The sequence below is a fragment of the Erpetoichthys calabaricus genome, chromosome 11 (genome assembly GCF_900747795.2).
Source record: "Erpetoichthys calabaricus chromosome 11, fErpCal1.3, whole genome shotgun sequence".
NCBI lineage: Eukaryota > Metazoa > Chordata > Cladistia > Polypteriformes > Polypteridae > Erpetoichthys > Erpetoichthys calabaricus.
The window spans coordinates 67,525,992-67,539,806 of NC_041404.2; the positions used below are offsets into that span (position 1 = coordinate 67,525,992).

At 36.3% G+C, this 13,815-nt stretch overlaps 1 protein-coding gene across 1 annotated transcript in view; it reads right to left on the reverse strand.

Moving 5' to 3' along the window:
- LOC114660527 (histone-lysine N-methyltransferase SUV39H1-like) overlaps nt 1-13,815 on the reverse strand; it is a 50,781-nt gene that overhangs the window by 20,514 nt on the left and 16,452 nt on the right. Inside the window, exon 3 of the mRNA XM_028813275.2 lies at nt 9,306-9,965. Within this exon, the coding sequence (XP_028669108.1) occupies nt 9,306-9,965 (660 nt within the window). The remainder of the gene's footprint in view (nt 1-9,305; nt 9,966-13,815) is intronic.

The following is a 13,815-nucleotide window of genomic DNA, read 5'->3' on the forward strand; positions in this document are numbered from 1 at the left end:
ACACGGGAAGTTGGAGAATTAGTGATGAGTGAGTCAGTCAGTCAGTGAGGGCTTTGCCTTTTATTAGTATAGATATATATATACTAGCAAAATACCCGCGCTTCGCAGCGGAGAAGTAGTGTGTTAAAGAGGTAATGAAAAAAAAAGGAAACATTTTAAAAATAACGTAACATGATTGTCAATGTAATTGTGTTGTCATTGTTATGAGTGTTGCTGTGTTTTATATATATATAAAATACACACACACACACATATAAACATATATATACATATACATATACACATATATATACATATCTACACATATATATATATATATATATATATATATATATATACACATATACATATACACATCCACATATCAACATATATATATATATATATATATATATATATATATATATATATATACACATATATACACACACACACGCTTTATGGGTGATGATTGTTTTACTCTTTTTATCTTTATTTTATTTTATTGTAGAATCAACTCCTATCTGCGCACAGCAGGGCAGCCGTGGGCGGATGCGTATGGTGTATTCACTCCATGTTATCGTGCATTGCGCTGTCAGTGTTATTTTGATAAAAGAATTTGAACAACATATAAGAAGCGTATAAATTATTAAACAGTAAAACATTAACATTTAAGAAGTAAAGTTACATGAAGTACTACTGCAGTGCCTTCGGGTATACCTCATTTTTTGTTTGCCCATTACATGCTTAAATGTATAAATGTTTTGGTGCACCTACCCGAGAACACGCGACATATAACCGAGCGTGGGAGAAGCATGGATTTTAAACACGCGTTGAGTTCATCTGCTGGTCTCTCTCGTGGAATAACTGGTAATGTTTGACTAAAATCTACAGCGAGTAAAACGACATTACCTCCTATTTTTTTTTTTACGATCTCTGAGATCTTGCTTTTTTCGGTTCAAGGCTTCATAAGCTCTTTTATGTTGTATGGCGTACTTATCCCAAACCATCATCTTTGAATGTTGCAAGACTTTCGCCTTGTATGTAGATCGGGGTAATTACATTCATTGCATTCCTAGTCTGAATCACAATCTGATTGTATGGGTGGTTACCTGGCACTGTAGGGTTGCCACCCGTCCTTTAAAATACGGAATCGTGCCGCATTTGAGAATGAAATTGCGCGTCCCGTTTTGAATCAATACTGGACGGGATTTATCCCGTATTTTTTGTATAATTTTTTTTTTTAAAGCAGCGTCTCATGCAAATCATCCCACACGCATTTTATGAAGATGCCTCCTTTCCTACTTTGGATTGGGTAATACTTGATGTCATCGTTAGTTTGATTGGTGTTTTTAACTGTCCAGTGAGGAGGGCGTGTCTTTTAAGTACAGTCTGCAAAGTGTTGGCACTGAGATGTGGCGTCAGCGCCATAGTTGAAGCCCCTAACGTTGCGGTCAGGAAGTCGGCTAACATCCGCCATGTGCCGTCTTTCAGTTGCGAGAAGCAGATCATAGAATGGTTGAAACTGTTGCCCCTAACGTTGCGCCACGGCGTGTGGTTCGTTTATACCTCGTGTCTTCTCATTAAACTTTTATCTCGCGAATATGTTATTGCAATCCGCAGCGGGAGCGTTTCTATAAACTTGATTGAAAGTTACGTTTTACACCGTGCTTTGTTTCCCTTATGAACATGCTTGTATGCTTAACTCGCTCCGTTCTCAATTGTTTAATTTTTTGCTCTTCGCTGTTTGCGGCTGTTCCTCCATTTCCCCCTACTTCGTTCTTTTATCTCGCGAATATGTTATTGCAATCCTTAACGGGAGCGTTTCAATAAACTGATTGAAAATAGTTTTGCATTTACCTTTTTAGTAAAAGGCGAGCTTTTAAGCCTGAGAAATCACCCCGTAAATGCACACGTTTAATTGGACATGTGTTAATATGTATGGTTACACAGTATTAAAAGACAGTGAACAACGTCGGTTACCTTTCTTCCCGCGTTTGATAAAAGGTGAGCTTTTAAGCCTGAGAAATTACCCCGTAAATGCACACGTTTAATTGCACGTGTTAATATGTATGTTTACACAGTATTAAAAGACAGTGAACAACGTCGGTTACCTTTCTTCCCGCGTTTGATAAAAGGTGAGCTTTTAAGCCTGAGAAATCACCCCGTAAATGCACACGTTTAATTGCACGTGTTAATATGTATGTTTACACAGTATTAAAAGACAGTCAAAAATTAACGTCATTTACCTTCGTTCCCGCGTGTGACTCGTGCTGTAAATGTCTTCCTTGTTTTTAGTTCACGTGATTACGTAGGAGGCGTGATGACGCGATACGTGACTCCGCCTCCTCCATTACAGTGTATGGACAAAAAATATGTTCCAGTTATGACCATTACGCTTTGAATTTCGAAATGAAACCTGCCTAACTTTTGTAAGTAAGCTGTAAGGAATGAGCCTGCCAAATTTCAGCCTTCCACCTACACGGGAAGTTGGAGAATTAGTGATGAGTGAGTCAGTCAGTGAGTGAGTGAGTGAGTGAGTCAGTCAGTGAGGGCTTTGCCTTTTATTATTATAGATAAAATAAATAAATAAATAGTGTGTGTTATGTACTCTGACTTATCCCAGTAACTTAACTATTTAGATTATATGTAGTAAATATTTATTTGCTTTCCTTTTTCCCCCTCAACACAAACCTGGAATGTTCTCTTCAAGTAATTAACGATTTTGGCACATGTATATGCAACAATGTACATATAGATCTTGGAATTTTTATAAACTGACATATTTATGGATGTTGTAAAAATGCAATTTTACTTTAAAGACCTTCTGCTACAGAAAGGCATACATTCATAGAAATCATAATAAAGTGTTTATTAATATGTTATAACCAATTATATATGCCATTTTAGCAACCACAATAACCAAGTAACCATGGGTCACTGCTGCCACCAAATTAAATATTATCAGAACAGTTTGCCTAATGCATTATGGACTGCGCCATACAAGTGTCTGGCAGGTGTTGAAATTGTTGTCATCCTTAGTTGTGAATTTGAATTTCGTTGTGTTGATCCACAAGACATGTTTTGCAATTGTTTCAACTTTCATTGAAGTAATTGATCTTTTTCCAAAATTTCTTTAGTTGATTTTCCACAGACTATATTACTGAGGATTTGTGTCCAAAACTTTTTTTTTTTTTTTTTTTTAAAGTTTACTTTGACATTTTGCCAGCACTTAAATAAACTTCATAGCTTTGTGTTCAGTTACAACACAACTGAAACAGTGTCGTGGTATGTCATTTCACACAGGATGTTCAAATAGTTAAAAAGTGTATAAGGGTGCCATTATATACAAAATAACAGCTGTTGGTGCACTTCAGAGTAGGAATGAGTTCGGAGGTTGTATGTTATATATGTTCGTCCCTATGAGGCATATTTAAATTGTTACTTCATCTTTATTCAGAGAAACTTTTTTTTTTTTTAAACTGAAATTGCTTTTGGTGTGTCATTTTTATTTAATTGTTGTTTATTAATATTAAAACAATAGCTGGTTAGTTCAGTTTTCAGTGTTTCTTTAATTGCACAGATTAGCTCAAAAATCATCATCAAAATCAATTAAGGAATTGATTTACATATTTGTATGAATTAACCCATAAAAAAAAAAAAATGTAGTCAGCCATGAAACACCAAAACATAATGGAAACAGTCATGTGACCAAAAACAGTGACATTTTCCATGGGGGACAAGGGGTTCTCTTATCGCTAGATGAGATTTTTGTGGGAAACAGAGTAAGTGCGGAATCCTAATAAGAGATAACAAATCTTTGCAATGAAATTAACTGCTGTGACAACCAGCATCTCAGGTGATATTAACAATCTGGGCAGATGCAAGCAAGTTCATGTTCAAGACTAGAACAATATCAGAGAAATCACTACACTTTAAAACTGCTCTCTTATTGGTGATTAAAGGATATGTCTGGTATTTTTTAAGTATAAGTTATTTCTTCACAATCATAGCATATACTAGTTTCTCACATGAAATTATGTTCTAAAGTGAAGCATATTTATAAATTAAAAAAAATAATAATAGAGTTTATGGATATCTGGTCCCATTATAAAGAAATAGTAAAAACTTACCAAATATGTCTATTTTTCAAGCTAAAAAATGTTAGAATATTAAACCATGTCTCAACATTACACACATATTGAAAATTGTGTATCCATGTTATTTTAAGAGGGCACAAAAGCAAATCACTGTTATGAGACTCAATCATTTTAAAATGGGACAAGCTATACACATCACTGTTAAGTTTTCTTCCTCCACGGCAACCTTTCGATCAGCCCTTGGAGTCTGGATTCACCTCAGAAAGCCAACACCATGTTCAGTTATTATCACTGAATGCTGATGCCTAGATGTACATTGTTGTCTAATTTCTATAGACAAATAGACAACAACCACCGAAAAAGGCACAAAATGGGTAATTCTCTTTCACTAGATGAAAGGTTTTTTCCTTTATTTCGCACAGATACAGCCAATTGATGCTGGAATGATAATACACACATATCAGGGGTGCGGAAATCCAACGCCCGACTCGGGTAAATTGACCCTTGGACAAGTGTGTTTTTCTGTTTCGGTTGTCCGCGGACAAGTGCAATTTTCTGGAGAAAAAATGTGTGCTGTGCAGGGCACATTTTACCACTACTTTCACATTTTAAACATTTGGGTACGTACTTTGTGCGGAAACAGTCTACTTAGGCATGTTCGTCATGTCTCAAATTGGTCTTCAATATTGTTTACAAAGTGACGGCTGATTTTTCAAAGGGGAAGCACTCTTACGGTCTTGCATAAGTATTTTACCCTAATACTTACAAGCTTGGAGATGCGGTCATTTTTTTCATGCCAACATTACGATGTAATCTGATGATTTTTCATTATAATCAATAACTTTTATATATTACCAGTAACGGAGTACTGCACGATAACATGCAGTGAATAAATACACTTGACTTGAGCATTCATAGTTTTCATCCTCTTTCTCTGTACGTTTAGCATACATTTGCTCAGAGGTTGATGTGCTTGTTGCTTCCTGAGCAGCTCTTCTTTTCTCCACCCTAGCGACCCGCTGCTTCTCTTCTTTCGTCGGCATCTTTTTGCGTTAAAACCGATTAAGTTAGTTTTTGAGTTGCAATTACTTAGTACGTTTTCTTTAATTTTTCACTTAAACTGGCACTTAAGTCTTCAATCTGCCTCAAGAATGTTTAGCGAATGGGGTTAGGGGAAATGAGAACGGCTCCCATACGCATGCGCCGCCCTGCTGCGCACTGCCGAGAGTTGATTCAACAATAAAAATAAAGAGTAATACAAATCATCACCCCAAAAGCGGATAGTAGATGTCACGTAGTATACTGTGTGTGTACCAAATTTCAAGTCAAAAGGTGAAATGGTTTGCGAGCTACAGGTGATTTAAAATCCTGGACAGACAAACAAACAACCACGGTAGCGTATTATAGAAGAAGAAGATTGATAAAATTCATTGTTTCTACAGAAAAATGCAGTCATTTTACTTACAATACAATTGTTTTCACCACATAAAGCTTGTTAGGCAGTTAATCTTTCCTGAAATTTGCAATTTCGTGTAGGTTGTGATATATTGAGGAGTTAAGAAATTTATTGCGTGACATCAATTTTGATGAGCTATCAATAGATCGTTTTTGATTAGCGAATATTTCATATAAAACAAGTTGGTTTCGCGCTGTCAGTTTATTAAAAATAAAGAAAACATTCTAACGGTTTCCAAAGGTTATGAAATATCTATAAAAATCTTCACTGTAACTGTAGTATGTGAAACAGAACTAGCGTATATATAATGAAGGCATTGTTTATTAGTGAGTTAAAATGATAATGGAATCTTTTATAAAATGTTCTAGAGCAAGGTGGCAAAATACTACTCCCTGAAAGAACTTTTTTCAGTTTTAAAATGGAAGGCAGTTTTGGTATCAATAAAAGAGATCAGAAAAAATAAACTATTTTTCACTTTTGTTATTTGTTTATGGACAAGTGAATTTAACTGGCAGACAAGTGGATTTTCTAAGTTTACTTGTCTGTGGACAAGTAGAAAAAAATTTGATTTCCACACCCCTGCATATACTTCAATGAGAGAACATTGAGCTTGCACATGGAATGTAATCAAGTGAGAAGAACTAAACAAACAGATATTATAGGCATTTTATAGCCATTTTCCTAAACAGCTTACCCAGGGCAGGATTGAAGTAACAAAAGGATCCAAGTCAGCATCGGAGGCAAGTATGGAACAACCCCTAGAAAGCGTGCCAGTCCATCGCAGGGTGAATACACATGGGCCACTTTAGTAATGCCAGTTCACCTAACCTGCATATATTTGGACTGTAGGAGAAGACCAGAGTACCCAGGAAGAACATGCAAACTCAATGCAGGGAACACCCAGGACACAGACCCCATTCCCCTTCACTGTGTGACACAGAGAGCAGCACTAGCACTATGCCCCTCTACATCCCAATAATAAAAATGATCTCCATGTTATAGAATGGGTTCATCATCACACCTAGACTTCATATGGCCTATTGCATGAGTTATTATTGACAATTCAATCCGCCACCACAAATGTTTGAATACCTTTGTTCTAACACATTTTTAAAATCCCAAAAGGTGGAGACTAGAGGAGGAGAAAAAAAAGTAAGCTTAATTCTGTCAGCTTTACCCGAGAGTAACCTCCATTTTTATTTCTAGACATGGCTAGCGATTTTGAGAGCTAATAAGTCAGAAGTCTATCAACGCACGCCCCCCCCCCCCGGTAAAATAAATTCCAGCTTTTTGCTGTGTTGCTAATGAGAGAAAAAAAACCACACACACAAGACTAATGGAGAGCAAGTAAAATTTTAAAACAAATCCATGAAAAATAAAGTATAAAGCAAAATGAGGGGGCGCCTCTAGTGCTCCAGAGCCCCACAATAGGGCTAGGCCAAGAGTCAATGAAATCTTCCTTCACTGATTGGCTGGGTATATCGAGGTCAATAAATATCATTGTAAAAATTTCCTCAAAGCAGCAAACTGCAGCTGTCACTTATTTTTTGGAAGAGCAAAGGCATATTTGCAGCATCATACCACTGCATGCTTGTAAACTCAGTGTCCATGTTTTCTCACTCTTTTACACCATTCTTAAGTAGCTCACTATCCTTAAAAATCGCTCACTGTGGCTGCACATGTTGGAATTTTTTCTTCTGAATATGGCAGGTTGGCCACTTTTAAAAGGTCCCCTGACTAAAGCAGCTCATTTGCCTGATGGAATGTCAACTCATACTGTAGGCGACTCATCCTCAAGCTAATGCAGCTTATCAGAAATGTTACAATATTGTTCATTCAACATCTGCGGGGTCTCAGGGCAGCTGGGGACTGGCAGTGGACAAAAAAAAGGCAGTGTCGTGGTGCTTGTTTGGTCTTGTGAGCAGTGCTTGAAGTGGGCCAGTACCAGTGGTGCTTGAAGTTTCAAGGGACCCCTTCTTCCCTTCGATATCTTATATTAATACATGCACACTGACCTCCAAGGGGGGCCCCCTGCCCAATTGTATAAAAGTAATAATTAAGTGGAAGAACAAGACGCCGACTAAAGTGCACTGCCAGTAATTTGGTTTCACTTGAAACACTGCACAATAGAAAATTTATATTGTGTTAACATTACAATTACGAAATCTGAAATAAACCATTTACATTATATATCAAAGTAGTATACATACATTACTGCCTCACATTTTTTTAAAAAGCCAATGCCATTGTCTTCCTGCATGCATGTCATACATTGCAAGCTCACAATACCAAACATCATTCAGTGTTATGCACTTTTTAGAGCATATTGTTTGCACACGATGAGAAAAGGAAAACGTGATACAACCAAGGCATTATAAAACGCAACAAAGCAATTTTTTTTCCCCTATAACGCATGCCAAGTCACTGAGGATGCTATGTTTGAGTGAATAAAAGCAGCCTCTAGATTCATGGGCAATTGTGATTTATAGCAATTTTAAATGAACTTGGAACAAAATCACCTTTGAATTATCGTAATAACATTACTGAATACCTCTAAATGTCTTGAGTTACAATAATCTGTCAGGCAACACAACTGCTGTGTCCTGGAATAAAATGCCTGTGTGCCATAATCCTCCAACACCACCCCACTAACCAGTGTAGATACTTTCCATGGTACATGGATAGAGCAGCTAATTATTCGTCAACCACAAGCATCTCTCCAATGGTGATGTTTTGAAATAACAATGTGAGCTTTTAAGACATCACACAGCCCTACCCCACAAAACTCACATTAAATAACATAGGACATGAGCTGTGCAACAAGCCTGCTTGCCCACGTGGGGGACAGGACACCCTCACATGTGCAGACCCAGATTGAAATGTTGGAGTAACACCATGCTAAGATGGCAGGGATGTGCAAACTATACACAGGCAATTTGAATCCAGAAAGCAAAATCTGCAAGACAACAGTTCAGCTACTCTTCTACTAATAGTGTGGTAGAAGAAAAATTTAAATAAATGAACAAGTTATGAAAAGTTGCAGGAAGATGAGAGTCCTCAACATTACACTTTGTCAAACTGGTAAAGAACAGCAAACATGCAACTCAAACCTTTTCAAAACCCTATTTTCACAAAGAAAACTTTCTCTAACTAGAATATCTCTACACATTATTGGCACATGCCACTTTAACTTATTGATTACTGTTTGATCTTTGCTTCACAATAATTCTATGGTTTAAGGAAGACAGAAAAAAATTGAACAGCTAGCCAAATTGTTCCTGGAAATCTGCCCCTTAACTCTACATGGTGTGTATGGAGAATCAAATACACAAGTAACTGTTTGGGGTGCTAGTATTTGAATACTGAAATGACTTTCTGTGTAGTCATGAGAAATTAGGGTAACATTCATTCCCCACTTAAAAATGAAATTCATTACAAATTGGGAAAATACAGCCACTCTGTTTAAAGATAAAAATTGAAATAAAAGCCTAATAATTTCATTAAAGAACAACAGTTATACCACGGCAGTGGAAAATGTGAATATAAGGCATAAACGTTTTGATTAACTTAGCATTCTAGTATCTATACATGACAGACAGGAGAGAGGAAAAAAAAATAATAACTTTCTCTATGACATTATTTTGAAAGGAGAAGATAATGTGGCAGTTCTCTCCAATATCTGCCAAATTCTAAACCTTACAGATACTCTCGTTATCAAAATTATTTAGAAATCACACCTCTACTACATACAGACAATAGACACTCCTTACCTCTCCAACATACTCCATAACAAAGCTGTTTTTTTTAATCTTTTCCATGGTGCGTACTCCCCAGCCACGGCCATCCTCTGTCTTGAAAATGCACATGTCATACTGTATGCCTTTCTGCACAACTCTGTTAGAGCATTCAGGTCCGCAGTTGCAACGAGAATTGCATTCATAGATGGGCAAGCCAGCTTTAATCTTCACCTGGCCTTTATCATTGTAGGCAAACTTATTGAGGGATGCTCCAGGACAACAACCATTGAGAGGGTCATGAAGACAATCTTTGCACTCACATCCAATGGCCACCTCAGTCAGAATAATGCCATCACCCACTTTGTAATTGTTAATGTAGGTAAAGTCTTTAGGTGGACCATCAAGATCCACTTCATTACTAACAAAGATTCTTCCTTTATGCTCCCGTGTTGCATTCAAATGAGCTTCCCACTGCTGCAGCAGTTTTCTCTGCTTGGCCTTCTGTACTAAGAAATGAGACAAGCTGTGGTCCAGTTTCTTCACGTTGCGTCTAAGTTTAAGTCTCTTCAGTTCCTGATCCAAGTCTTTGTGGAACTGCTTCAAGATCTTCACACATCGAAGGTTTTTGCGAGGTTCCCATGTGTTCTCAGAATCGGGAAACTCTTTCCACTTCACAAGATAATATTCCTGTTCCTGTATCAAATATAAAATGAAGATAATTATGGGGGATCATTAATAAAACAGGGATATAAAACATTACTGTTACATACAGTAAAAAGCTGTAATTTAGCAGTCAGAAAACAAATGTATCACATTTAATCCACAATTACAAATTTAATGTTATTTCATAATATAAAAACAAAGGGGGCGAATAATATTATGTAGAGATGTTTTTTCTTGCTTCAGGATTTTTGTTTCAATGTGTTAACAAATAAAGGTATGGTCGCACACTTACTGTATTTAAAGCTGTGTAAGACTCCAAGCCAGATCTACTATGCAAGATCTGTGAAATTTACAGTTTTTTCTTGTTTCTTACATGACCTGTTCAAGTGAATAAACTCAGCTTTAATTATTTGTACAGGAATAAAATGTTATATGGGGAAAAAACAATTACACCAACAAGTAATTAAAGAGTGAATATTATAAATCAACAAACAAAATTTTAAAATTGAAACATTAAGTAAAATGGTTATGTGTTTAAACAAAATTAGATGATTCCCTACTTCAAACACAAGACATTTCTCTCTCTCTCTCTCTTAGAATATTGCACAACTGGCCACTTGGGGGAGTGTGTGTGTGTTTAATTCAGCAAATACAAATATATTTACTAGAACAGAGCATTAAATTCATCTTAGTTTCACTGAATGTTGTATTTTCATTACATTTCATTCAGAAAAGCAAGATTTTACAAGTGTTATGTCAATTTTACGTTTACACCACAAATGTGCAATATACTGTACAAGTAAAGATCCACTATGCAAAAAGTACAGTGCAAGAAATATTACAAAGCTGACAGTGTATTACTGTGCAATATACTTGTCAAGTAAGCCAATCACCACACAAACCTAAGTGGGCACATGTTAAACACAAAGCACAGCACCAGTTATAAAGGTAATAAGCAGTTCACACCAGAAGATGGTAGTATTATGCACATAAGAAAATCCACCTCTTTGAGGAAAATGTCACTAAATAAAATCAGTATAGTGCTGAAGACAATATTTATTTTGTTAAAGAAAAAAAAAAAAAAAAAAAAGATATACCCTCCCCACCCTCAAAGTAAACAATGTACTGTATCTCAAAATTCATTTTAGCAAGTCTAAGTAAATAGAAAAAAATTCAAATACAGATTAGACACCTTGTCTGACAAATGACAGTCTCCCCAATGGAAACAGTGTAACTGGATGAATTAAAAAGATGCAGTACGAACAGGTAAAGCTAAGCTGCTCTTGTTTACACAGCTGAGTTCTCCTTAGGGCTTTTCTTCACAAGCCACCAGGGAATAGCTCTGCATTTTAGTTTTGCTGGGCATTCTGCCATATTTTTTTCCTCTTTCTTCAACACCCAATAACAAAGTGTCTCTGTCACGGTGAAATGATATTGCTTAATGGTATAAACAATAAGGAATTTGCATATCTAATTATTTTTCTTTTATTTGTTCATAATAGGCAGCCAAGCAAATCTACTTGTAGGAGTTGAGAATACAGAGTGGAAGCTATTGGGAAAGGGGTATGAGGGCTGCAGATTTAAAAACAGATTCTTAAAAAAAAAAAAAAAAAAAATTATAAATATATAGATTAAAAAAATCAAAGTGGATAATGGGTGATTGCAGGAGTTTTGTTTTTGTGGATTCAGTCCCAAATTTTAAAAATGCAAGTAGGGCCTAAGAAAATGCAAGACAATTACTACAACAGTGTATTGTTGCTTTTGTTAATGTGTTTTGTGTTGTAATCTTCAAATATCAGAAATGACTCTACCCAAGAACCATGCCAAAAGGAGATATGTCACACATATATACATAGACGCGTACATGTACAGAAAAGCTGAAATGCCTGCATCCAATGCAAAAATTCATATTTACCTGCATGCAGGTAACCCCCAAAATGGAAAAAATACATGCTGGCTGAAGGTAATTTAAGATTTCTTCACTCAGCTCCCTTGTAACAAGGAATAAATTGGTTAGAAAATGGATTAATGTTTTATTTATTTTTTTAATGCAGCATGTAGGAGTTCTGAAAGGTTTCTTTAATTTTTGCCCTTAACATCACAAACTTTCTAGCATTTTTGAATTAGGCTACATAATAGGCTAGGGAGTTAGTTTATAGGTGAAGCAAGGTGGACAGTGAGCTAGTTCAAAATGCCATGGTGTGAGTACTTAAAGGTATAAGGGGAACAGTATCACAAGACATTTTAACAGACACACTTAGTTGCAGTATTTATTTAGACATTGATGACTCTGTAATTACAAGTGAAAAGGATAAATGGTATAAAGGTTTCCTATTTAGGGAACAGGATTATTACAACATATTATAAAGCATATATGTATCAAGTTCAGACTAATTGTGGTGTTATATATGTGAACATTTCAAATATAAAAAAATTAAGGACAACTGAACATACCTCTGAGGTAAAATATTAGACTACTAGACTGTCGGAATGTAATGATGAAATTGCTGCCGCCAAAATGAATTATTACAAATGGAAGTCCTGCAGTTTAAGACAATTACAGCACAAAGCAAGAATTGTTAAATTGTTGTGTCTAAGATAAGCAAAATTTGATGCAGGGTAGTACTCACACACAAAAAAACAAATTAACAACAGTCATGAGAAAAGCCCAGAAGAAAAACTGCTTTATTTCGGACATAAGCCACAACAGAGCCACACTGATTCAATCTAAGACCACCACTCTGGTGCAATCTAATCAACACTGGATATATGTATTACCTTAAGGATATACTCTATACCAAAGTGTGGTAAACAACTGAAATGAACAATCCCTTAATTGCCAAAATAAAAGTCCCTTTTACATACTGGCAAAACAACAAAGACGACCTACCCTACCCACCACAACCCCCCTCCACACACATACTGCCCAATAATCAAAATGAAAGTAATAACATTAGTCTCTGAGGAGACTTTCTTGTCTGTTGCGGACTAGACCAGAGACTCTCTTCAAAAATTTCTACAGGAGGTGCAAGATTTTGCCCGGGATTACCTCCATTCATCTCATTGGTATCCTGGTCAGCCCTAGTAGGTTCCACTTCGGGAACATTGGCAGTATTGGATATTGATGTTTCTCATTCAGCTACACCAGTTTCAGTTTTAACGTCCAATTAAGAGTCCAATCCTGCTCCTAATAAGTGGTTTACGTGCCATCACCTCGCCTTTTACCCATACAAGATACAGGACATTGCCCAATTAAATTTTCTAATTTTACCTGGCACCCAACTTGAGCCTTCTCTACCCCGGTATATTCTAACACACACACTCTCTCTGTTGGGATATAAAATCTCTAGTTACCGTTAGTTTTCAGTATCCTCATTTCTCTCTCATAATTTTGTAAAATGGTTGCTTCATTACAGACCATGGGGTCCATATCCATCTATTCAAAAACAGCTCAACAGGTGCCTTTCTTGCTGTAGTATGAGGTGTTGTACAATAATCAAAAAATTAGCTACCTTTTGCTCCAAGTATCTATGGCACCCTGTTTGTTTTTCAAATTCTAATTTGAATGTTTGCACCATATGTTCTGCAACTCCACTGCTTTGCAGACAATAGGGTGCTGAAGTCTTGTATCTTACTGCATTTAGTCTAAGGAATTCAGCAGACGTGATTTGTGGACCATTATCCGATACTCTCTCTTCAGGCTGAGCATAGGCAGCAAATAGTTTTTTCAAAACCTCAACCAGCCTAGTGGTAATAGTGGCATTCATCTTGTCAATCATAACCCACCTAGAATATGAATCCATTAACAACAAGAACTGTCTTTTTTTTTTTTTTTTCCCCCACAAAAATTGAAGCAAAGCCTCTGCCAGGATTTTTCAGC